General features: G+C 38.9%; 1 protein-coding gene across 4 annotated transcripts in view; it reads left to right on the top strand.

The window, feature by feature from the left end:
- LOC127976487 (connector enhancer of kinase suppressor of ras 3) overlaps window positions 1-23,895 on the top strand; it is a 66,945-nt gene that overhangs the window by 34,521 nt on the left and 8,529 nt on the right. The window contains exons 13-24 of one of the 4 annotated variants that reach the window (XM_052580932.1): window positions 498-751; window positions 3,447-3,484; window positions 4,467-4,509; window positions 8,592-8,645; window positions 8,769-8,808; window positions 8,903-9,072; window positions 9,199-9,272; window positions 9,424-9,495; window positions 10,281-10,342; window positions 10,431-10,549; window positions 12,051-12,402; window positions 12,608-12,804. In XM_052580932.1, the coding sequence (XP_052436892.1) occupies window positions 498-751; window positions 3,447-3,484; window positions 4,467-4,509; window positions 8,592-8,645; window positions 8,769-8,808; window positions 8,903-9,072; window positions 9,199-9,272; window positions 9,424-9,495; window positions 10,281-10,342; window positions 10,431-10,549; window positions 12,051-12,402; window positions 12,608-12,804 (1,475 nt within the window). Of the gene's footprint in view, window positions 1-497; window positions 2,101-3,446; window positions 3,485-4,463; window positions 4,510-8,591; window positions 8,646-8,768; window positions 8,809-8,902; window positions 9,073-9,198; window positions 9,273-9,423; window positions 9,496-10,280; window positions 10,343-10,430; window positions 10,550-12,050; window positions 12,403-12,607; window positions 12,805-23,895 lie in introns of those variants that run through there. The other 3 variants (XM_052580931.1, XM_052580933.1, XM_052580934.1) reach the window with 3 other exon arrangements.

Raw genomic sequence — 23,895 nt, 5'->3', positions numbered from 1 at the left:
CTCTTGGTTCATTTCTCTTGATTCATGTCAAATTAATTTTGATAAATAAGTCGCATCTGACTATAAGTCGCAGGAACAGCCAAACTATGAAATAAAGTGTGACTTATAGTCCGGAAAATACGGTAATCAATTTCATATTAGAATGATTCCTGAAAAAACACTAAAGATTCAGTAATTCAGCTTTGAATCACCATACAGTATATATTACATTTGAAAATATATTCAAATAAAAGTTTTTTAACTGTAGTAATATTTCACAGTGTACTGTTTTACTTTATTTTTGCTTAAATAAATGCAGCCTTGGTGAGTGTGACCTTCAAATATGTAAAAACTATTACAGACCTCCACATTTTGAAATGGTAGTGTATAATTACTTGGGTAATGCTTAACCATAATTTCAACAGCCCATTTTTACTTACCGTATTATTGCTGGTAAATTTGTTCTAGGGATTTGAAAACATCTGTAATTACATGCATCTTTTAATCTTGTGGTCTAGGTGAAGATCTTCTGTACAGATACCTAAGCAACGAACGCATACCAACTATCGCTGAGGAGGCCCCGGGCCCCGGCTCTTCTAACAAGTTCACAGCAGAAAGACCTGCTTATGGGATCGACTACTCGAGGAACAGCCGACTCCTTGTCAATGCGGATCTACACAACAGCGCCACCATTCCTTATCAAGAGGACTTTATCAAAAAGACCCCCATGACATCCACCCCCAAACGGCCCCCCGCGGAGCCCCCGCTACTGGTCAGTTGGATCACACGGCTTAAGCTACTGACTCACTAATGTCAGCTTGCCTTCACCCTTTGTCCAGCTGTGTGCGGCGACTCTTTTCTCATGTACTTTTCATGCTTCCACTTTCCTTTTCTTGGGGTATTTCTTTGTGCCTCTACATTACCACTTTACTAGATTGTCTAGAATGTGTCTAAAATGACTAGAATTTAACCCCAGAAATGTATGTTTGGAAACACATGTGGGCAAAAATGAGATACATTATCTCTACTTAACTCCGTTGTCTTTTCAGAAATAATGATTGTACACCGCAGTATTAATTTGCATATTAAGCCACTTGAAAATGTATATCTACCTCAGCTGTTTCCACAGTGTAATGCTTGAATTTCAAAGCATTCATGGAACAGTAATGCATAGTTAAAAATAAAATAAAAATCTGGTATAATTATGTTTTTAGAAATCCAGTCATTTTTCTCAGTCCTACTAAACCCATGTCTTTCCAAACAGTTTAGTCAACTAATTTCTAATTAGAGAAACAAATGCATCCTGTTGTTTCTCTTGTCTTTTTGCTCTGGATGTAAAACCTTCAATAGATGTGATTGCAGGGTTCAGCAAACCTTTTTTTCAAGGTTTATACCAGTTTCATCATGGTGACATTTATGTGTTAAGAGTATGTCTTTTGAGTAAGTAAGTTAGTTTTGTTTTACACCAAAGGAAAAATCTATTTTTGATCTTTTACATTTGTGGCACTGTGCATTACATTTGTGGTTCATTACATGGGTATATCGATAGGAATATTTTTCCAAATGCTTTCTGCATTTTTTCCCCTTATTTTTTTTTTTCATTTATTCCAGATCTGTGGTGTTTATGCTTTGCAGGTTGTCCAAACTTAAATTTTCTGTACCATAAATTTCATTTTAGGGTTATTAAAAAGAACAGTTCAGATGCTGTTTAAAACATTGTTCCACAAAATAAGGAAAATAATAAGGGTTTTGAATTAAGGGTAAATACATAATTGCAGTTTTCTTAGCTTGTCACTGTAAAATCTATGCTTTTTAGCCATTGCTGATCTCAAATCATTTTTGACTGAGGAATCATGCTCATACAGTACAGGAATTCATACAGTAGGCTCTGGACCAGTGATGTTTCCCACTGCCAGATAAATGGAAACAAATATTACAAATAAGATTGAGCACTGTATAAATCACTAATTTTCAACAGTTAAGCTCTGACATCAGCTGGAATGTTGTTTTCACTGAATGCTGGGTTTTAATATCAGTATTTTGCATTTCATATTAACTATTGGTCATTAACTCTTTTGTACCACATTAGTTGCTTCTTTCCATTAAAGCTGCTGTTCCACATGTTTTTGTATTGTCTTCACTGAATCGTCTGGTTGTCTTCATTAAAAAGATGCAGATGCAAGTTAATAAATGGTAATATTTTGCCACTGACTTCAGATTTAAAAACTGTAGAAAAGAGGACCAAGAGTAAGTTGCTGATTTGTATGCAGTGACACACATGGAAAAATTGTAGCTTAGATGTTTATGAAATCATGTTTATGACATAACACACAGCTGACATTTGTCCAAGATGTACTCATCTTAAACATACAGTAAGGATTGTGTAGCATAGTACAACCTATGGTACATTTCACAATAAATAAAAAAGTCAAACAACTTCAGAACGAAATTAATAATTACCAGTAACTGTTCCTTCTTAAAGGCAGATTTACAGCGGTGTATTTTTAAACCTAGTGTCAATTGTGAGATTCAAACACTATGAATGACTTCACTAAGCTAAGGAGTAGTATTATATTATTCTCTTTTCCTTTCTTTTTACGTAAAGGTTTTACAATCTTTCTTACTGTTTCTGTGTTCTGCCTAAATCTATCATTCCAACTTACCCTAATAATTTCACTTACATTCATACTGACCTCTTCAATCTTCCCATATTAGTTGCTTTGCCCTCACAAAATCTGAAATCTGCTTGTTGCTCAGTGAAATGTACTTTATTGAAGAAATGCATTGATCCCTGCTGAGTAAAGTAACTAATAAGCAATAGGCACTGGCTTTGAGTGGAATGTAAATTTACTCATATTATGTTATATTAAGTGCTGTCATTAACCGCATCCAAAATAAACATATTTCTTTACATATTGTGTGTTAACTGTGTATATTTATTATGTCTTTGTACATGTACATGTATTTGCATGTCTATATTTATATATTTAAATAATTTATATTATATGTAAATATATTGAATATAAAAAAAAAATTAAGTATACATGCATGTGTGTGTATTTGTATATACATAATAAATATACACAGTACACACACATATATTATGTGAACAAAACTTTTATTTTGGATGCGATTAATTGTTTGACAGCACTAAGTATATTATGCATGAATATTATTGTGTTTTGTGCCTGATGCATGGGAATATAACACTTTTAGCTTAAACACTGTTGTCTGACCATATCTCTTGTCTTAACTCTTTATTTTTATTTTTATCTGATGTATACAATAATGAGTCCGTAAACTGTAGCTTTTGACATAGAATCACCACCAGGGTGCCCATCCACTTCTACATGAACTCATTGTTCAAGAAAAAACTGAATGAAATGTGAAACGTTGAAGTGGAGCACAGAGCACAGTGGTCTTGCCCATGCTGAAGCATGTATTAACTGTTCTCTGTCCTGCCACAGGATCCTGACTGGACCTCCAACAATGCATTCATCAACAGGTGGGTGCAGAACTTAACTGCGTCCTTAGAGCAGTGCAAATTCACTCTCAGCCAACACAAAAGCACAGATACCGTAGTTTATGCTCAATTATCAGGAATGTATTTTCCCTGCTAGGATATGAGATGCTCTGTGGTCTTGTTGCCCCCTTTGTGTATATTAGTAGCAAGCAATAGTGTGAATTGGTACTGGGATAGGACTGATATAATCACTGTTGGTCGCATGCCGTCGGATAATATAGAGATGACTAAATCCACAGCCTTTTCTCTTATAATTGTTTTCCCTTAGTGTACAACAGTAACAAAATAACAAAATAATTAGATACAAATATAAATTCAAATTTGAAGTTCATAGAAAACGTTTTAGGCACTTGTTTGTGGAGGCAATGGAAAGGAACAGAATGCTAGGGTCAGACTATCCTAAAAATTTACAAAAACATCAATCTGATGCATGTTTTTAAGTTTTCACCAACTGGAAATAACTTGACTCTAAGTCTGCCACGAAAAGATTAACCTGACTGTAAAATAACTGCATGTGGCAAAATTGGACAGGGGCTCAGTGTTTGTCCAGTACAAGTGTTGGAAACTAAATTGGTGCCACTAAAATTATCATTTTAAATCGTTTGACAGTCTTTCTAATGATGCACCCATTTAGTACAGTTGGCTTTCATTGGGTTGCACTGTAAAAGCTGTAAACATTTTGAAAAGGCTTGCAAAATGCATCAATCTCTAAATAAAATAAAAATGGAGACAATCAAATATCTAGAACTATAAGATTGACATTTCATGTATTTTAAGCCTTTGGAGTTCATATGTGCAAATGAATTTCAGACATCAAGTGATTTTCCACTTTACATAACACCCGTTTCAATACTATTATTTTCTGTAATATTATATTATTACAGTATTATTGATTTTAGCTTCAGACATAGCTTATTGTGCCTGTCCTGTTCCTATATTAAATCTGTTGTCATCTCTTCAGCAGGTACAGCAACGGTGCCATACGGTCCTGGTCCTTCTCTCAAGCGGTAAGAACAACTTCTATACTGTAGTTTAGTTTAGTTTAGTTTAGTTTAGTTTAGTTTAGTTTGCAGACAGGGAGCTTTAGCTCTATTCAGACAACTGAATTATTTTGACTTCATCCAATGATACAATACTACAATATCAAAAATATTTGTATATAAAACATGTCTAAACTCACTCAAGCTAATACAAACTGCAGTCACTTTTATCAAAACTGTCCTCCTCTGATAAAATAATATAGACAAAAATAATATAGAAACTATTTATGGAATATTTGCTCAAAAACAGCTAGTAAAACTATTTCAAACTAAACATTCTGAAGTGGAAAAACTAAAGTAGTTTTTCTTGTAAAACATTTCTAATATATATATCTTATTTATGTTTATGTACAGCTTTTTTTTTAAATGCAGTGTTAAAAAATAAAAACATTAATAATAATTCAAGCAGCCAGTATTATTTTATTTCACTTCTCCAATCCATTTAGTTTTTATAGAAGATGATCATGTCAGATATACTTTAATTTCTAGATGCTTTTCAGCAGTAGCAAAGTTATATATTTCATGAACTAATCTCATAAATTGCATTGTACATGCAAAGCTCTTTCTTCATCTCTAGCTCTCTTCTTTTGTCATTTATCAAAGGAATCATAATGTGGCAGATTTATTTCATTTTCATTAGGAACCTGTTTATATTTCTTATGTAGGGCCGTAAGTCTATTTCAAATGCATTTTAAGTGTGAATATGAATGTCATTTTTCTACAAAGTTCTTAAATAGAGTAATATAGTATTTAAAAGAAACAGGGATCTTTTTTACTCAGTGACTTGTGGTCATGCCCTTGAGCGCTCAGTGAGAAACACTGTTGTAGAAGCAGATCTTGTATTGTCTTGCTCTGAAAACACAGCACACAGACAGAGCAGAAGAATGGATCCTCTGTTCGTTGCAGGAACATGGCTTGCTCTTGGGGGAATATTTAGTTAAGCGGTGTGACAATCACCTGTGCAGCTCACTGTGGGAACATTTCCCCAGATTTAATTTCATGAAGACACAGACTATATATAATACGAAGATACTGAAAACGTGGTTATCAAAGAAATACATTTCACCAATATTTTTAAAGGCATTGACATTAATTTGACACACACATACACAAAGGTGTCTGGCTTTACCATGCAATATATTACAGACAATATTAAAATATTATATTAAAAACACAATTTAAATTTAAAACTCAAACTTAATGAAAAGCCTTGGCGACCTCTGGTGGTGAGTTCTAGTTATTGACTATTATTATTATTATTATTATTATTATTATTATTATTATTATGATTATGATTATTATTATTATTATTATTATTATTATTATTATTATTATTGGAAATGCTCAGTAACTTTTTTTTGTGGCCAAGACTTAACAACATGTGTTGATAAAGTATATGTATGCATGTATATAAATGTATTCTATAATTTCATTTTTCATAACATTCTGACCTAACCCGGATTTGTAGTCATGTGCATTTCCAACATATTTAAGTTGATTAAATAATTAGTTTTATATTTAGAACATTATTGTTAATGACCATACCTTGCTATTATTTGAATTATTTTATTAAGGGTTTTGTTTTAAGGAGTTTTATCGGTAACACTTTAGTTTAAGTTGTTCTTGTTACACGTTACATATAGTTACTATTAGAATAATAATTAATTATGCATAATTACATGCAAATAACCCTAATCCTAACCCTTACCATATATTAAGTACATTTAGTTAATTCATATTATTCAGTACTTAAATAACACTGTAACCTAACACTCCTTTAACCCTTTTTTAATGTACTATCCTCACTAGTCCTCTTTTCCCCACCATAGAAGTTCACCCATTATGCCTTCCACTTCTGATAAACCAGGCAATATAAAAAGGCTCAATTTAATGACAAAATAAATGTTCGGGGGGTTTGCAATTTGTTCAAATTTGAATGATTTATGACAAAACAGATGTTGAATATTTTATTTGAAAATTGTAAAATGGTAATGGCTTTGCAGTGAGAGAGTAAATGTGGACCTTTTGTTATTTTTGTGTTTTGAGCAGGAGAATGAAGTAGGTGACTTGTTAATGTTTAATGTTTTTGGGTTACCATTGCAATAAGGAGTGAAAGCGACACTTTTTTTCAGCACAGAGACTAATCTTAGTCTTCTCACACTTTTTGCACTATTCTCTTTACTACCTTTTTATTTTTAATTTTTAATTTATTTTTTCAGGCATTTTGGTTCATTCATAAATATTGCAAACAGTGGTAACAGAGACACACAGCTGTCAGCGCAAGAGTGCAAGTCTATTTCATGAGAAAACCATTCATCATTAACAGCTGAATGTGTACAGAAATACATATTCAGCTTTCATGTGATCATGTTAACGGTTCTGTCTGTGTAGAATAAGAAGTGGAGGATGTTTTGAAATGTTTATTGCGTAAGCAGAAGTCCTTTTTTTTTCTCTAAAATGATTTGGCTGTGGGCTTGACCACTTAATTGTAAGTGTGATAGGAGGACCGTTACATGCCATTTGAGAGTATAAAACAGATGGTCAGACGCTCCACCTGGTCAAATCTGGTGAACAGGTAAAACAGACGATGTTTTCATGTATTATTATATACAGGTACTGGAATGGAACAGTGATATCAACTCGAGGCAGAAGATCTGTGTCTTCTAAGTAATCATCTTAACAAATCAAATTCTAAATGTTTAGATTTTCTATAAATAGAGAGCAGATTTTGACAGCTAAGTCATATTTTTGTGTCACTTATAAAACAGTGCAGTATAGATTGTAGCTTGTCTTATTGTTTATGATGGCTAATCAGTTGAAAAGGTATATATCATAAAGGTATATAGCAACACTTTTTAAATATTTTGCATAGTCTATACTCTGCATTGTAGAAAGTATTATTTTCAAAGTTTCTGCGATCCTGTTATACGTTAAAGAGGAACATGAGCAGTTTGAGGAAATTGAGCAATAGGTTTAGTTTAACTTGTGTCTTTTCTTTGTTAGATCAGTGAACTCTTCTACTCTTTTTCTTGGTTCCCTTTGTTGTGAATAAACGTTTTTCTCCACCAGCATTTTATCAGGAGCATGCCCAGACATTTTACTTATAGGCACACGGGGGCCATACACACTACTGACTTGTATGCTTTGATGAAATTCATGCAAGTTAGATCAGCTTGAAATTACTTTTTTTTTTTTTTTTGATTTTCAGTGTTTTTTTTAACTCCAGCCTTCAGAGGATTGGTGGTTTTGGTTTACATCAATTATTGTCACATAATTTTATTCTCAACAAATTACACCATGTATATGACTAAAGATTTTCAGCTTGAATATTTCACCAATCAGGAGCCAATGTATGATTTAAGTGTTCCCTTAAAGGTATAGTTCACCCAAAAATGAAACTTTTGTCATTAATTACTCACCCTTCATGTCATTTCAAACCCATAAGACCTTCATTCATCTTCAGAACACAAATTAAGATATTTTTGATGAAATCCAAGAGCTTTCTGACCCTCTAAGTTCTGAAGATGAACAAAGGTCTTATGAGTTTGGAACAACATGAGGGTGAGTAATTAAGGATGGATTTTTTTTTTTTATATTTGGGTGAACACTAATTTTTTGAGCAGTGTGATTTCTGAATGTACCTAAATTTTAGCAGTCGGCATGTAACAGAAGTTGTTTTTGCCTTTTTCCTCCCTGTTGTGACATATGTCTGAGAGAAACAACATCTCGAAATAGAAAACAAATTGGGGAAGGACTTGATTTTGTCCATCCAGAGTTAACTGGAAAATTGTAACATTGTCATTTACTATTGCTGTAAAACGTTGCTCATGTGAATGACAACTTGCTGGAGATAAGAGGTCCTTGCAATGTTAATTTTGGTTTAAAAGTGACCTTGAGGACAGGATTAGGGATTATTTTCAAGGTTAATTACAATAACTGGTAATAAGGCCATAGTATGCACATGCAAAACAGCACTGTAAAATAAAAGGACCTTACTGAAATTGACCTTAATAATCACTTTGATTGTGTCTGTTTTGGTCTCTTACCAGGCATCCTTTCCCATTTCTCTTGCTCCTCGTATGGCTTCTGATGAGTACAATCCGGTAATTTTTGTGAATATATTATACAGGAAATATTTTTGTCTGCATTGTGAAAGTTTCAAATCATGATAGTGAGACATGGTGTGGTCATGACAATCCCAGCATATTTCATGTATTTGCCTTCAGGTGTCCCTCAGACTAAAGTCAAATAAGAAGAACTGTGGAGGTTAGTATCACATTGCACAAACAACTTGAGATGCAGTCGAATGAGAAGTATTTTTCCTTTGTCATCATTTCTGTTCAAATATTTGTTCTAACAGGAAGTCCAAGAATGAGCAGAAGGAGAGTTTCAGTGAAAGAGCTGAAGCCAGTGGACCATCAGGGCTGGCTTTATAGGAAGAAAGAGGGGAAGGGATTTCTGGGTATTAAGTGGAAAAAGTATTGGTTCGTGCTAAAGAAAACCTCTCTGTACTGGTACCCAAATCAAGTGGTGAGTAATCTGAATGCTGAATTAAATCTTTATTTCATGCTACTGTATTATCTAGTATTGAAGATATCATATACACACACATGGTATGTACAACCACTTTGGTCGTGTGTTATTGTGTTTCCCCAGGCTGAAAAGGCAGAAGGCTTTATCAATTTGACAGATTTTGTTATTGACAGGGCTACGGAATGTAAGAAAAAATAGTAAGTGTAATTACTATTTTTACAAAGTACAAAGTTATTGTTGTTGTTGTTTTTTAAATGTAAGGGTCTTTACGTAGAATATAGTACTTATTATGATAATTAAAACAATTTTCAACTGAATAACCCTTCACGTTTTTTTTGTTTCTCACAGTGCTTTCAAAGCTTGCCATCCCAAAGTCATGATGTTTTACTTTGCAGCAGACAGCAATGAGGACATGAACTTGTAAGCCCACTGACATCTCATTCTGACAGAACAAAAACATATATTCTGCATTCAAAATTGTATTTACAGTAGTCAAAGTAGTGGTTTGTATAAACTGTTGAAATAGATTAACACATTCAGTTCATTAAAAAAAAAAAAAAAAAAAAAAAAAAAAAAAAAAAAACATATGTGATAATTTCAGTCAGTTCTACCCACTATCTTGTTCTATTGGTCATTACCCAAAGTTCATGATCATATGTGAGGGTCAGAACATAAATCACCTGGTAAATTGAGAAAAGGTCTCAGCTCCCGCTCATTCTGATGCCCTTCTCATTCTTGTGTGCACAAATAACAAATATATATACAGTATATATAAAAAATGTGACTGTGTGTTTATTTGGTTGATATTTAATACTTGATTTTTGATTATAATGAAAGGTGCTGTGAGTGGTTACCATGTGCTTACTACAATAGTTATGACAGCTATGAATGAATTATGGGAAATTAAATTGGTTTCTGACAGCTCAAGACTCAAAATAGCAGCATGTATGATTGCTTCTGACTGAGTGTTGTATACTCTGACTTTTTATTGTCTGGGTTTACTGACACTGAGTTGTCTGACCTATCTTTGGGGTTTATTTAGAGAAGGCATGTGACTAAAAATAGTAGATGGAAACTTAAAATAAATGAAATACATTTAATTCATAAATAATTGTGCTAGACAGTAACCGAGTGTATAAACACATTTATTTTGACAGTCCTATTTGTAATGGATGCTGACATGTTCTGATGTTTTGTGATTTCAGATGGTTGAATAAACTTGGTTTGGCATCTATTCATTATGAACCCACAGATGGTCATACAGCTGGTAAGTTGTGCAAATTAGTGTACTAGTGTTAGAATAATTATTTTCAATATTCATCTTCTTACATGTATTTTTTGCATCTTTTGCACAGAATGCTACAGTGAGGCCAGTGATCAGGAGGAGTCCACTGACACACCACCACCGCCGTACTCTGAGCACAACACCCAGGCTATGGCAAGTCTCAATGGTCCATCAGCCACTGCACACCAGGCAAGTTCACAAAAGCACTGTGTATATGTGACCCTGGACCACAAAACCAGTATTAAGTCGCTGGGGTATATTTTAAAAAACATTGCATGGGTCAAAATTATCGATTTTTCCTTTATGCCAAAAATCATTAGGCTATTAAGTAAAGATCATGTTCCATGAAGATATTTTGTAAATTTCCTACTGTTAATATATCAAAAATTAATTTTTGATTAGTAATATGGATTGCTAAGAATTCATTTGGACAAATTCAAAGGTGATTTTCTCAGTATTGTGAATTTTTTATTTTTATTTATTTTATTTTTTTAACTCATGCCAAAGGTCTGTCCATACATTATTTGCGAACCTCAGTTTTCTGTTTTTACATTGGCTGCATTCACACTGCAGCACAAGATGGGCCTGTTTACACCTGGTCACTTCATGTGTTTTCTCTGATCGTATAGTTATCTGATATCAAACGGATATAAAATCTATTTAAAAATCCCATGCTATAAGCAAATTTAATGGAGTTCACATCAAAGAAAGCAACAGATATGAGCTGCACTTTATTCATCATGAGATAATTTCAAGTTCAAAGAGTGCAAAAAGAGAGAGCATGGCTTCAGGACTGGAAAGATAAGTTTAGATCTATAAATGTATTGTGTGTTGAGCATCTGCGACTTACTTTCAGTTTCACTTGGTTTGTACATCGACTTGCTGAGCAGATCACCTACTTATCCGTGGCGATGCATGTTGCATTTAGTGCATTTGCTAAATGTTTATTATTTTGATAAATAAACCCAGGGAAAATTTTAAGCACTTTGAATGCTTAAAAAAAGTGCTATATAAATGTAAGGAATTATTATTATTGTTATTCATATTTTGGGAGGATTTTACATTTTTGGTTTGGTTTTAACAACCAGATGCATTTACACGTTGTAAAGTTTCATCTGGAATGCATCCCAGACCATCTCGAGGAGTGGTTTGAGCAATTGGATTTAAATCCATCTCAAATGCAATTCAAAGGGCATTTACACCGGTTCTTTTCACGATCAGACAAAATGCATGAATATGATTGTTCACATACAAATTGATTATGAAAGTGAGAGACGATCACTGAACTGACTCCCTTACATTTTCTGGGCTTATAACATCATTTTGAGAAAGTGTTTAGTAATCAATGCTCTGTCATTTCATAGTGTATGGTATGCGATTCATAACTATTATGAGAAATAAAAGGGGTCTTTTTATGACCTATAACTGAAGCTCTTAGCTCTGGACCTCAACATACACTTTCCTACAGAATCTAGTCCAACCTTGATCACTTGCCTGTAACTTTCTATCTTGAATGTCTTGATTAGCTTGTTCAGGTGTATTTGATTAGGTTTGGAGCTAAAATCTACAGGAAGCTTGAAATTCCCTGAATTAGAAGAACTATGTTTTTTAAATATTGTAAATATTTGAGTATATTATATTAGAGTATATCATTATCACACCCTCACTCTGCGGTATCTTCCCCATTTAGGGAAGCCTTCCTCCTCCATATTCCTCTCCTGTTCCTAGTGAAGCCACTGGAACCCTCTCCTCCCCCGTCAGTACAATGAATTCCCATAGCTCTGTCTCTTCTCTGGCAAAGCATAGACAGTCTTGGCTGGACCTCGTCTCCCAGGCAAACCCTACTGCTGGTGAAACAGTGGTCTGTTCTGCTGTGGTCCATACAGTGAGCACCACAATAAAGGAAACCTCACAAGGTATTGAAGCCACCACTCCATCTCAAGAACCCCTTGAATGCTCATCTAGGACATCACTTATGGCAATATCCGCTGAGCCAGAGGAACCAGAAACGCAGCTGATATCAAATGATGCCAGACCTGAAAGTAAGCAAGCTGGGGTATCATTTTAACATTAGATTTATACTAGGGAATTACATTGTTCAGCATTACTGCTACTGTTAATAATAATAATAATAATAATAATAATAATAATAATAATAATAATAATAATAATAATAATAATAATAAAAAGTTTGATTGCTTAGGTTAGCCGTATGTCTTGGTATAAAATTTATAATTGTTTTAATAGTTCTAGACGGACAGGAAGGAACTGATGATGAGATGGAAAGGTTGTACTTTCATTTGAAAAGAGCAAGTTTGTCTCCAACGGGTGAGAGGAAGCCATCTTCAAAATGGGAATTACGAGCCTCATTTATAAAGCGTTGCAAAAACAAGACACTCAATGAGAAGATACATCTCATCAGAACCCTCAACAGCACTCTAAAGGTTAGAGGTTCAGATGAACCTTTTCTAACATATGAAAACGTTTTGCCTCACAGTATTTATCTATTTAGCTTAATGTGAAAACCAAATGCACTTACAAGTACTGCTGATTAAAAAAAAATAGTTGTTACACTTTCTTTGTTCAGTACCTACCAGCTAAATAATGACAATGCCACTCAAGTAATTTAGATGTCTTGTTTCTTACACAAAAGGCTTAATGTCATGACTATTCTGTTGTTTTGTTTATACATAAACTGAATAATTACATGTAAAATAGCAGTGCATAGTCCTCTCTGTATAAATTAATTATAGATGAATTCTTATTAATAATATAAAAGAAATGACAAGAGTGATTTTCTCTCTTTTTTCTCATTTTCTCTTTCAATTTAAGACACAATGCATGGATCCAATATAATGATCTGGGGCCTCATTTATAAAATGTTTCACCGAAACCATCCTAAAATTGATCTTACGATCATTTCTCAAATATGCGTAAGGGTGATTCATAAATGGAAATTAATCAAAGAAAACGCACGTACACATCTCTTTCAGATGTGAATACTATAAATTGCTAGTTATCTTGACCTTGTGTACAAATTAATGGATTCAACTGTCTGCATTGTAAACGACTCCTAATTAATGTCATTAAAATTTACAGTAGTCATTTTTGCAGACGCTTTTATCCAGAGGGACTTACAAAAGAGTACAATGGAAGCTTGATCTCAGCACTGTATATCATTACTGTCATGTCGCATATCTGCGTCAAGACACAAACGCGCTATCATCACGTTTTTCTTAAGACATTTACGTTTATGCAAGTATCGTGAAAGTGAGTTAAAGGTACGTTAAACTGTAAATCCAATCAAAATCAACAAAAGAGCAATGATATACAAGTGCTATAACAAGTCTCAGTTAGCTTACTGCAGTACCCCATAGCAAGGGCTTTTTAATAAAATATATAATAAATAAAAATAAACCAGACAAAATAGAAAAAGAATAGAGCAAGCTAGTGTTAGAGGTATTTTTTGCTTTTGTTAATTGTATAATGAATGAAAAGAAAACAGAATACAAAAAAAATAAAGCTTGTTATCTTTTTTTATGAAACAAGCAGCAAATGAATAGATTGAAAGGGACAAGTGTGTTGTGTTTTTTTTTCTTTCTTTTTTTTTTTTTTTAGGAATAGAATTAGAATAGACAGTGCTAGATTTATAGTTGTTTTTTAGCTGATTCTTGAAGATAGCTAAGGACTTGGATTGAGTTGGGCAGGCCATTCCACCAGGAGGGAACATTTAATTAAAAAATCCGTAAAAGTGTCTTTTTTTGGCACAATCAAGCGACGTTCACTTGCAGAATGCAATCTCCTAGAGGGCATATAAGTCTGAAGTAATGCATTTAGGTAAATGGGTGCAGAGCCAGTGGTGGTTTTGTAGGCAAACATTAATGCCTTGAATTTTATGCAAGCAGCTATTGTTAACCAGTGCAAATTGATAAACAGAGGTGTGACGTGCATTCTTTTAGGCTCATTAATCTTGCTGCCGCATTCTGGATTAATTATAAAGGTTTGAGAGAACTGGCTGGAAGACCTGCCAAAAGAGCATTGCAATAGTCCAGCCTGGACAGAACAAGAGCTTGAACAAGGAGATGTGCAGCATGTTCTGAAAGAAAGGGCTTGATCTTCTTGATGTTGAATAAAGCAAATCTGCAGGACCGGACAGTTTTAGCAATGTGATCTGAGAAAGTCAGCTGATCATCAATCATAACTCCAAGGTTTCTGACTTTTTTTGAAGGAATTATGGTTGATGTGTCTAACTGGGTGGTGAAATTGTGATGAAACAATGGGTTTGCTGGAAAGACAAGCAGTTCTGTCTTGGCAAGGTTGAGTTGAAGGTGATGGTCATTTATCAAGTAAGAAATTTATGTTAGACAAGCTGAGATGTGAGTAACTGTCATAGGATCATCAGGATAGAATGAGAGGTAGAGTTGAGTGTCATCAGCATAGCAGTGATATGAAAAACCATGTTTCTGAATGTCAGAACCTAATGATGCCATGTAGACAGAGAAGAGAAGTGGTCCAAGAACTGAGTCCTGAAGCACCCCAGTAGTAAGATGTTGTGACTTGGACACCTCACTTCTCAAAGATACTTTGAAGGACCTATCTGATACACAGTAAAAATGGAGTGCCAATTCAACACTTAAAGTGTAGATTCTAACACTACTTAAGATCTTATATGGTCCCAATCTGTCTAGTGTTAAAAGTACACTGTTCATGGTGTTGAATTTAACACCCCTGGTGTTGTTTAACAAGTGTTAATTTAATTTTAACAAGTGTGTAATAATATTAACTCCATATTCATTGGGAAGAAGGAGGCGGGAACCGGCAGACAATCAAATAACATTTTAATAATTCAAAATAAACACAAAACAGCGCACCAGCCCCTCACAGACGACTGGTGCGCATAAATAAAAAGCAAAACATAAAATATTGGCCAGGCCTGGTCCTCTCTCGTCCTTCACTATCGTCGCTCCAGTTTTATATTCTTCCATCTCCTCTGTTGGACTCAAGACCGGCGGGGGGGCGCAGGTGTCGCGGATTTCCCAATCACTCTGTGATTTCCCAATCACATACGAGACTGCGCTCTACTCCCCCCCCCCTCCCTCCGGGGGGCACCGCTCACAGGGACCTGCGGGAACCTGGGGGTTGGACAGACGAGGCGAGAGAAAAGGAGATGGAAGGAGGAGCGACGGAGACGAGAGAGGGGAGAGAGAAAAAATAAATTAAAAAAATCCGGTTCCCAGACGTACTGCTGCTCGGCCCTTCACCAGCTGGGTGATCTCCTCCACAGTGCCTGGCGGTGGCACTGGAAGGCCCTCAGCGGACGGCACGACACTTCTCTGCCGCCCGGTGGACGGCGACGGCTCCTCCGGTTTTGGGCAGCCGGCAGGAGTCCCCCGTTCCCTGCTCCTCCCCGTTCCGGCGGATGGCAGCAGGCTCCGGCCCCCTGGCGAACGCCGCAGACTCCTCCGCTCCCTCACGGACGGCAGCCGCCCCTCCATATCGTGGGCGGCCGGCAGCGAGCTCGCCCGTCCCCGGCAACTCGCTCCAGCCCACCGCCTTGAGCGTCCATGGCGGTACACTTCATCGCCAGCTCGAGGGCACCGCGGATTCACCACAGCGGCGAGGGATCTTCAGCAGCGCGTCCCTCCTTCTCCCGGGTTTCGCCACCACTGTAATGATAAAATCTCGATATTCATCGGGAAGAAGAAGGCGGGAAGAAGGAGGCGGGAACCGGCGCACAATCAAAATGAAACTTTAATAAATCACAAAATAAACAAAACAGCGCATCAGCCCCTCACGAACGACTGATGTGCACAAAAAAAAAGCAAAACATAAAATAAGGCCCAGGCCTGGTCCTCTCTCGTCCTTCATGGTCGTCACTCCAGTTTTATATCCTTCCATCTCCTACGTGGGACTCGAGACCGGCGGTGGGGCGCAGGTGCAGCGCATCTCCAATCACTACACCTGGCCTCACTCCTCAGCCCCGCCCCACTCGTCACAAAGTGTTAATTTATCTTACTAAAAATTTATTATTCATAATGTGAAAAGAAACTATAAATAGATTCAAACATATTTCTTAATTAAAACGTAACTTTGTATATCCGGAAACATTAAGGACATTATTTAACCCAGAATAGCATGCCATATGAATTGATTAAGTACATGCACGCTATGGCAGTGGGCAATGAAGGAAACGGAAAGACTGACGGATTTACAGTTTAACGTACCTTTAACTCACTTTCACAATACTTGCATAAACGTACATTTCTTAAGAAAAACGTGATGATAGCGCGTTTGTGTCTTGACGCAGATATGACTGTCACGTTACGAGACGCTTGAAACACGACGAGAACCAATTGCAGGTAAGTATGATTTATTTCAAGGGATAATCCAGAGGGGTAAACAGTCCAGGCAGGGGTCGAAACCAAAACATCAATCCACATACAACAAGACACGAACACAAGGCAAGGCAGAGCAAGGCAAGACGAGAGTTGACGGACATGAATAATACATAACATTAAACAAGGACTCCGTAACATAGACTAAGACAGACTGGGTATTTATACACAGAAGGATAATGGGGAAACAGGAGACAGGTGGGGTGAACAATCAATTACGTAACAAGGAGGAAGGTGACCATATAAGGGAACAGGAAGTGATCTGGGACAGACACCGTGAGAAGGAGGACATCTAGTGGAACCCCGGGGAACAACAACCCAGACACTGTGACAGTACCCCCCCTCTACAGAGCGGCTCCCAGACACTCCAAGACAAAACACCACACAGAGACCAGGAGGGAGGCGGACAGGTGGAGGCTCAGGGGGAGGGACGGAGGGCCGGAAAAGGAACACATGGGGAACAAACACCAGAAATGTAAACATAAAACAGGGAGACCAGGAGGGAGGAGGACCGGAGGAGGTACAGGGGGAGGGATGGAGGGCCAGACTAAACTAAAGGGAACAGACAGAAACAGAAACGGTAACTGCAATGGGAACAGCCTCGGCACCGCCTCGACCTCCAGAACAGGATCGAGCACCACCTCGGCCTCTGGAACAGCAACGGGCACTGCCTCGACCTCTGGAACAGCGCTGAGCACCGCCTCGGCATCGGGCACCGCCTCGGCATCGGGCACAGCCTCGGGCACGGCCTTGGAGACGACAGCGTGAATGTCCTCCTGGACGGCAGCGGCCCACTCGGGAAAGTCCTCGGGGACGACAGCGGTCCGCTCGGGAACATTCTCCAGGCCTTGAGGAACGGTATGTGCCCGACTCCTCGTTCTCCGTCCTCTATGACGGTGAGTCGGTGGCACCTGGACTGGCGACTCAGGCGTTGAGTAGGCCATCTTGTGCTGTGGCACTGGGCTGGCGGCCATCTTGTGCTGTGGCTCTAAGTTGGCGGCCATCTTGTGCTGTGGCGCTGGGCTGGCGGCCATCTTGTGTTGTGGCGCTGGGCTGGCGGTCCTTTTATGCTGTGGCGCTGGGCTGGCGGCCATCTTGTGCTGAGGCGCTGGCTCAGCAGCCATGACATGAACCATCTTGGGAACCTCTAGGATCCTTGATAGTGTAGCGAAATAATCTAAGAATGAGTCAGCGGCCCTCTTGGGTTGTGGTACTGGGCTAGCGACCACTTGGTGCTGTGGAGCTGGGCTGGCGGCCATCTTGGGTTGTGGCGCTACCATGGAGGGTGTGTGCTTCCTCTCACCTCTCCATTCGCCATGGTGAGAGGGTGGCTCTGATCCATCCCACACGAGCCCCGGGTCAAAGGGAGGCCATGGTTGAGAGCGATGAAGAGTCTCCTCTCGACCACTTCCTCCTCGGCGACCTCCCCTGGTCCCCCGGAAAACCACCAGGCGAGTTCCCTCAAAACCGCCTCTGTCCCGCTCGGTGGCTGGGGATGAGGCATGAGTAGACATACCGCTGGTTCTCTGTTGGGACGGAGTCCTTCTGTCACGTTACGAGACGCTTGAAACATGACGAGAACCAATTGCAGGTAAGTATGATTTATTTCAAGGGATAATCCAGAGGGGTAAACAGTCCAGGCAGGGGTCGAAACCAAAACATCAATCCACATACAACAAGACACGAACACAAGGCAAGGCAGAGCAAGGCAAGACGAGAGTTGACGGACATGAATAATACATAACATTAAACAAGGACTCCGTAACATAGACTAAGACAGACTGGGTATTTATACACAGAAGGATAATGGGGAAACAGGAGACAGGTGGGGTGAACAATCAATTACGTAACAAGGAGGAAGGTGACCATATAAGGGAACAGGAAGTGATCTGGGACAGACACCGTGAGAAGGAGGACATCTAGTGGAACCCCGGGGAACAACAACCCAGACACTGTGACAATGACGACATGACAGACATGATATTCAGTGCTGAGATCAAGCAACGCAAGACAGTGGCGAATAGAAATTTTTAAATGTGCTGCAATTTCAGAGTTTTGCAATAGATAACGTCAATCAAATGACTGGTAAATGTTCCTCGTTATAGCAGCTCTGGAAGCAGAAAGACTGCACATCTGCAGCGGCGAGACAGACACTTTAATACGGTGTTATGTGTTACAAAAAATGAATTTGTTAGAGCGTAATGATTAACAGTCCCACTATTGCCATTTCACAGAGATGGGACCAAGTCACACATGTGCAAGTCTCAAGTAAGTCTCAAGTCTTAACCTTCAAGTCTCAAGTAAGTCCCAAGTATTTTTTTCTTGGGCAAGTCAAGTCACAAGCTATGTCAAGTCAAGTCAAGTCAAGTCCAAGACAAATCACCTTATTATTGTAATTTTACCTGCAGAATCTGATCTTAATAAAAGTTAAAAGACAAGATATAAGTAACTGTCAGTAAATTAAAATAATTTGGATTCGCATTGTAAATACTCATGTTCAGTAAAATACATCATGGAATCAAACTAAATTGTAACTTCATAAAATTTATTTTTCACTTCTGCCAACAGTGTTTGAAATGTTTTACATTTTCAACATTGAGTCCATAAAACAAATAACAGCTAAACATCCAACAGACTCCTCTCTGAACACCTCTCTCTCTCTCAAACACAGTTTACATACAACATTAAACTTTGTTACATTTATCGAAAGTTTGGGCACCCTTTGCAGAATCTGTGAAAATGCAAGTAATTTTCAAAAAATAAGAGAGATCATACTAAATGCATGTTATATTTTATTTAATACTGTCCTCAGTAAGATATTGTACATAAAAGATTTTAACATTTAGTCCACAAGACAAAAAAATGCTGAAATTATTAAAATAACCCCCTCAAAAGTTTGGGAACCCTTGGTTCTTAGTACTGTGTTCTGTTACCCGATGATCCTCGACTGTCTTTCTGTTTTGTGATGGTTGTGCATGAGTCCCTTGTTTGTTCTGAACAGTTAAACTGAGCAGAGTTCTTCAGAAAAATCTTTAAGGTCCTGCAGATTCTTCAGTTTACCAGCATCTTTGCATATTTGAACCCTTTCCAGCAGTGACTTCATGATTTTGAGATGCATCTTTTCAGACTGAGGACATTTGAGGGACTCAAACAAAACTATTTAAAAAGATTCAAACATTCACTGATGCTCCAGAAGGAAACAAGATGCATTAAGAACTGGGGGGTGAAAACTTTTGAAATTTAAAGATCAAGGTAAATCGTACTTAATTTGTGTACCGGGAAACATAAAAGTATCTTCTGTTGCTTACAAAGGGCAGAACTAAATGGAAAAAAAAAATATTTCAACAAAATAAGAGAAATTTGGCCATCTTCATCGTGTTCAAAAGTTTTTAATGCATCTTGTGTTCAGAAGCTCTTAATGCATCTTGTTTCCTTCTGGAGCATCAGTAACGTTTGAATCTTTTTAAATAGTTGTGTTTGAGTCCCTCAAATGTCCTCAGTGTGATAAGATGTATCTCAAAATCATAAAGTCACTGCTGGAAAGGGTTCAAATATGCAAAGATGCTAGAAAACTGAAGAATCTGCAGGACCTTAAAGATTTTTCTAAAGAGCGCTGCTCAGTTTAACTGTTCAGAACAAACAAGGGACTCATGCACAACCATCACAAAACAGAAAGACAGTCGTGGATCATCAGGTGACCACACACAGTACTAAGAACCAAGGGTTCCCAAACTTTTGAGGGGGTTATTTTAATAATTTCAGCATTTGTTTTGTCTTGTGGACTAAATGTTAATATCTTTTATGTACAATATCTTACTCAGGACAGTACTAAATAAAATATAACATGCATTTAGTATGATCTCTCTTATTTTTTGAAAATTACTCGCATTTTCACGGATTCTGCAAAAGGGTGCCCAAACTTTCGAGCCCCACTGTATATATATATATATATATATATATATATATATATATATATATATATATATATATAAAACTGTAATATGCACTTCTCATGATTAGGTAATCGCGGCAGCTGTAGTCTTATTCACATTTGTTTTTCTGATCAATTGTTTTGCTCTATGAGAAAGACAAGGTAACAAAATATTCGGGGCTTAAGCCCCCTTAGCCCAGCTCTAGCGTTTTTTGGAACGCGTTTTTTTGACGGCCTGCTAGCGGATCGTGAGGGGGCGTTCACATAGCACGTCTTTTGCGTGCGCAAATTCGTTATTTTCAATGTAGGCGCGCGGTATGCGCGTTCATAATAGAAGCAACACGGTCGCTACGCGGATCGACGCACTTGTTTTTTCCAGGCGCGTCTGCACCTCATCGAGTTAACCGCAGCCGCAGCTCATGTGCACCGCAGGTCATGTGACAAGAACTAACCAATCAGCTTTATCCTTTCCCATAACAACGTTAAAAGCTCAGCCAAAATGAAGGAACAGCTGATCATAGCTGTATATGGATTGCCATTTTGAAATAAATTTAGTAGCAGAGCTACTGCAAGCGATTTTTAGAGCTGCAAATCCATTTATCCTTTGCTGAAATTTCCGCGTCTTCATGGAGAGAGCACGTCATGGAGAGAGCTCTTCATGGTTGCTTAACAACGGCAGACGCCTCAGGGGCGCAACTGTCCGAGCGCTTTGGAAAGAAGGAGAAAGCGGCGCACCCAGCGTTTTCCATGCGTTTTTTTTTATTTTATTTTTATTTATATATTTTATATTTAAACTAAAAACATGGTGTGATTAACACTCAAGTCATTCAAGTCATCGTCTCTCAAGTCAAGTCAAGTCCCGAGTCTTTAACTTCCAAGTCCAAGTCAAGTCTCAAGTCATAAAAATAGCAACTCGAGTCAAGTCTCAAGTCACAAGTCCCCATGTCTGGCATTTCAAAGCATGGAAATGGTGAAATGCCACTCTGTGCTTTCAAAAACAAATACATTTGTCTAATTTGAAGAGAAAACCTACCGAATGTAACTGAGCTGCTTCAGTCTTCAGCGTCAGACTCCAGTAACCCCAGGCCTCGGCGGAACAGAGGCGAGAGAACATGTCGACAAACCTAACTGAAAGAAGCGTAAAGGATATAACGTTATAACATAAAAAGTACATATGTAAGCACATTCCAAAAAGTTACTTTACACGTAGTTGTCACATACGGGAACACAGGAGACGGAAGATCCAAGTGCAGTGTGGTTTATTAAGGGTAATACAAATCAGAGTCAAAAACAAGCCGGGGTCATAACCAACATAATCCAAACAGAACAAACAAACAAACAAACAAACAAGAACAGGAACTCAAGGAATAGGAAACGTGAGGAAACTAGGTGATGGAAAGTAAGGACTCCATGACAAAAACAGAAACAGAATGGTTTAAATAGGCAGGATAATGACTATGAAAGTGAAGACACCTGAGTGCAATTAACAGGTGTGCAATTACCGTGATGAAGGGACAAGGCTTTGTGGGAATTGTAGTGCCTGGGGTGAGGCGCCTAAGGGGAAGTGAGACCACTAGTAACCCCCAGGGAAACAGAGACCAGACAGTGTGACATTACCCCCTCCTCCATGGAGCAGCTACCAGGTGCTCCACCCGAAACCAAGAAGAGACCAAGGGACACAGAGACCAGGAGGGAGGTGAAGTGGCGGAGGACCAGGGGGAGGGACGGAGGGCCAGGTAAAAATGGGGAAACAGAGAGAAAAGGGCAAAAAACAGAACAAAACAAAACAACAACAAGACACAAGTCCAGGAACTTCAGTGGCCCAGGGCCGAACCGACAGGGCAGTAATCCAGGGTGGAGCAAGGTGGAACTGGAGCCATGCAGTTGAGTCAGAAACCCACCTGGGCGGTGCAGAAGACCACCACATCCGTGTGGTCGAAACAGAAGCCCACCAGGGCGGCGCAGAAGGCCACCACAACTGTGCGGTCGAGACAGAAGCCCACCAGGGCGGCACAGAAGACCACCACAGCGGTGCGGTCGAGACAGGAGTCCTCCAGGGCAGTGCGGAAGACCACCACCTCCGTGCGGTCGAGACAGAAGCCCACCAGGGTGGCGCAGAAGACCACCACATCTGTGCGGTCGAAACAGAAGCCCACCAGCGTGGCGCAGAAGACCACCACAACCGTGTAGGCGAGACAGAAGCCCACCAGGGTGGCGCAGAAGACCACCACATCCGTGCAATCAAAACAGAAGCCGACCAGGGCGGCGCAGAGGACCACCACAGTGGGATCGATGATACATGAGAGCAAGTCTGGATAGGGATGTCTGAAACAGAGAACATGAACAAGTTAAGGGTGGCCTCCGTGGCCACGACAGGATCAGTCGAGCGCTCAGAGAGTTCGGCTGAGATGTGGAGAGGCTCCGGTAGTTCAGCAGAGACCTGGAGAGGATTAGGTAGTTCAGCAGAGACGTGGAGAGGCTCTGGTAGTTCCGCAGAGTTTAGACTGGATTAAGGAAGATCAATGGTGACTTGACTCTGCTCATGAAGATCCTTGGTGACCTGACTCTGCTCATGAAGATCAATGGTGACTTGCATTTGCTCATGAAGATAAATGGTGACTTTACCTTGCCCATGAAGAACACTGGTGACTTGCCTTTGCCCATGAAGATCAATGGTGACTTGAATTCTCCCATGAAGAACACCGGTGACTTGACTCTGTCCTTGAAGATAACCGGTGACTTGACTCTGTCCTTGAAGATCCCCAGTGACTTGACTCAGTCCTTGAAGATCACCAGTGACTTGATTCTGTCCTTGAAGATCACCAGTGACTTGACTCTGTCCTTGAAGATCACCAGTGACTTGACTTGACTCCTGAGGTCTAACTGTGGTAGTGCTTAACTCATAAGTGTCAATGGTGACTTGTCCTGACTCTGGAGTGTCAACGGTGACTTGACCTGACTCTGGAGTGTCAACGGCGACTGGACCTGACTCTGGAGGGTCAACGGCGACTGGACCTGACTCTGGAGTTGTCAACGGGAACCTGACTCGACTCTGGAGGATCAGTGGGAAACTGACTCGACTCTGGAGGGTCAACGGGAAACTGACTCGACTCTGGGGGGTCAACAGTGGCTGTCATCCCGTGTACAGGCGCTGACCGGCGGCCATCCTGGGCAGTGGCGCTGTGCCGGCGGCCATCATGGGCAGTGTC

Source organism: Carassius gibelio, chromosome B17 (assembly GCF_023724105.1).
Source record: "Carassius gibelio isolate Cgi1373 ecotype wild population from Czech Republic chromosome B17, carGib1.2-hapl.c, whole genome shotgun sequence".
Taxonomy (NCBI): domain Eukaryota; kingdom Metazoa; phylum Chordata; class Actinopteri; order Cypriniformes; family Cyprinidae; genus Carassius; species Carassius gibelio.
Note: the sequence above shows the minus strand (reverse complement) of the source record. Positions and strands in the feature narration are given on the sequence as shown.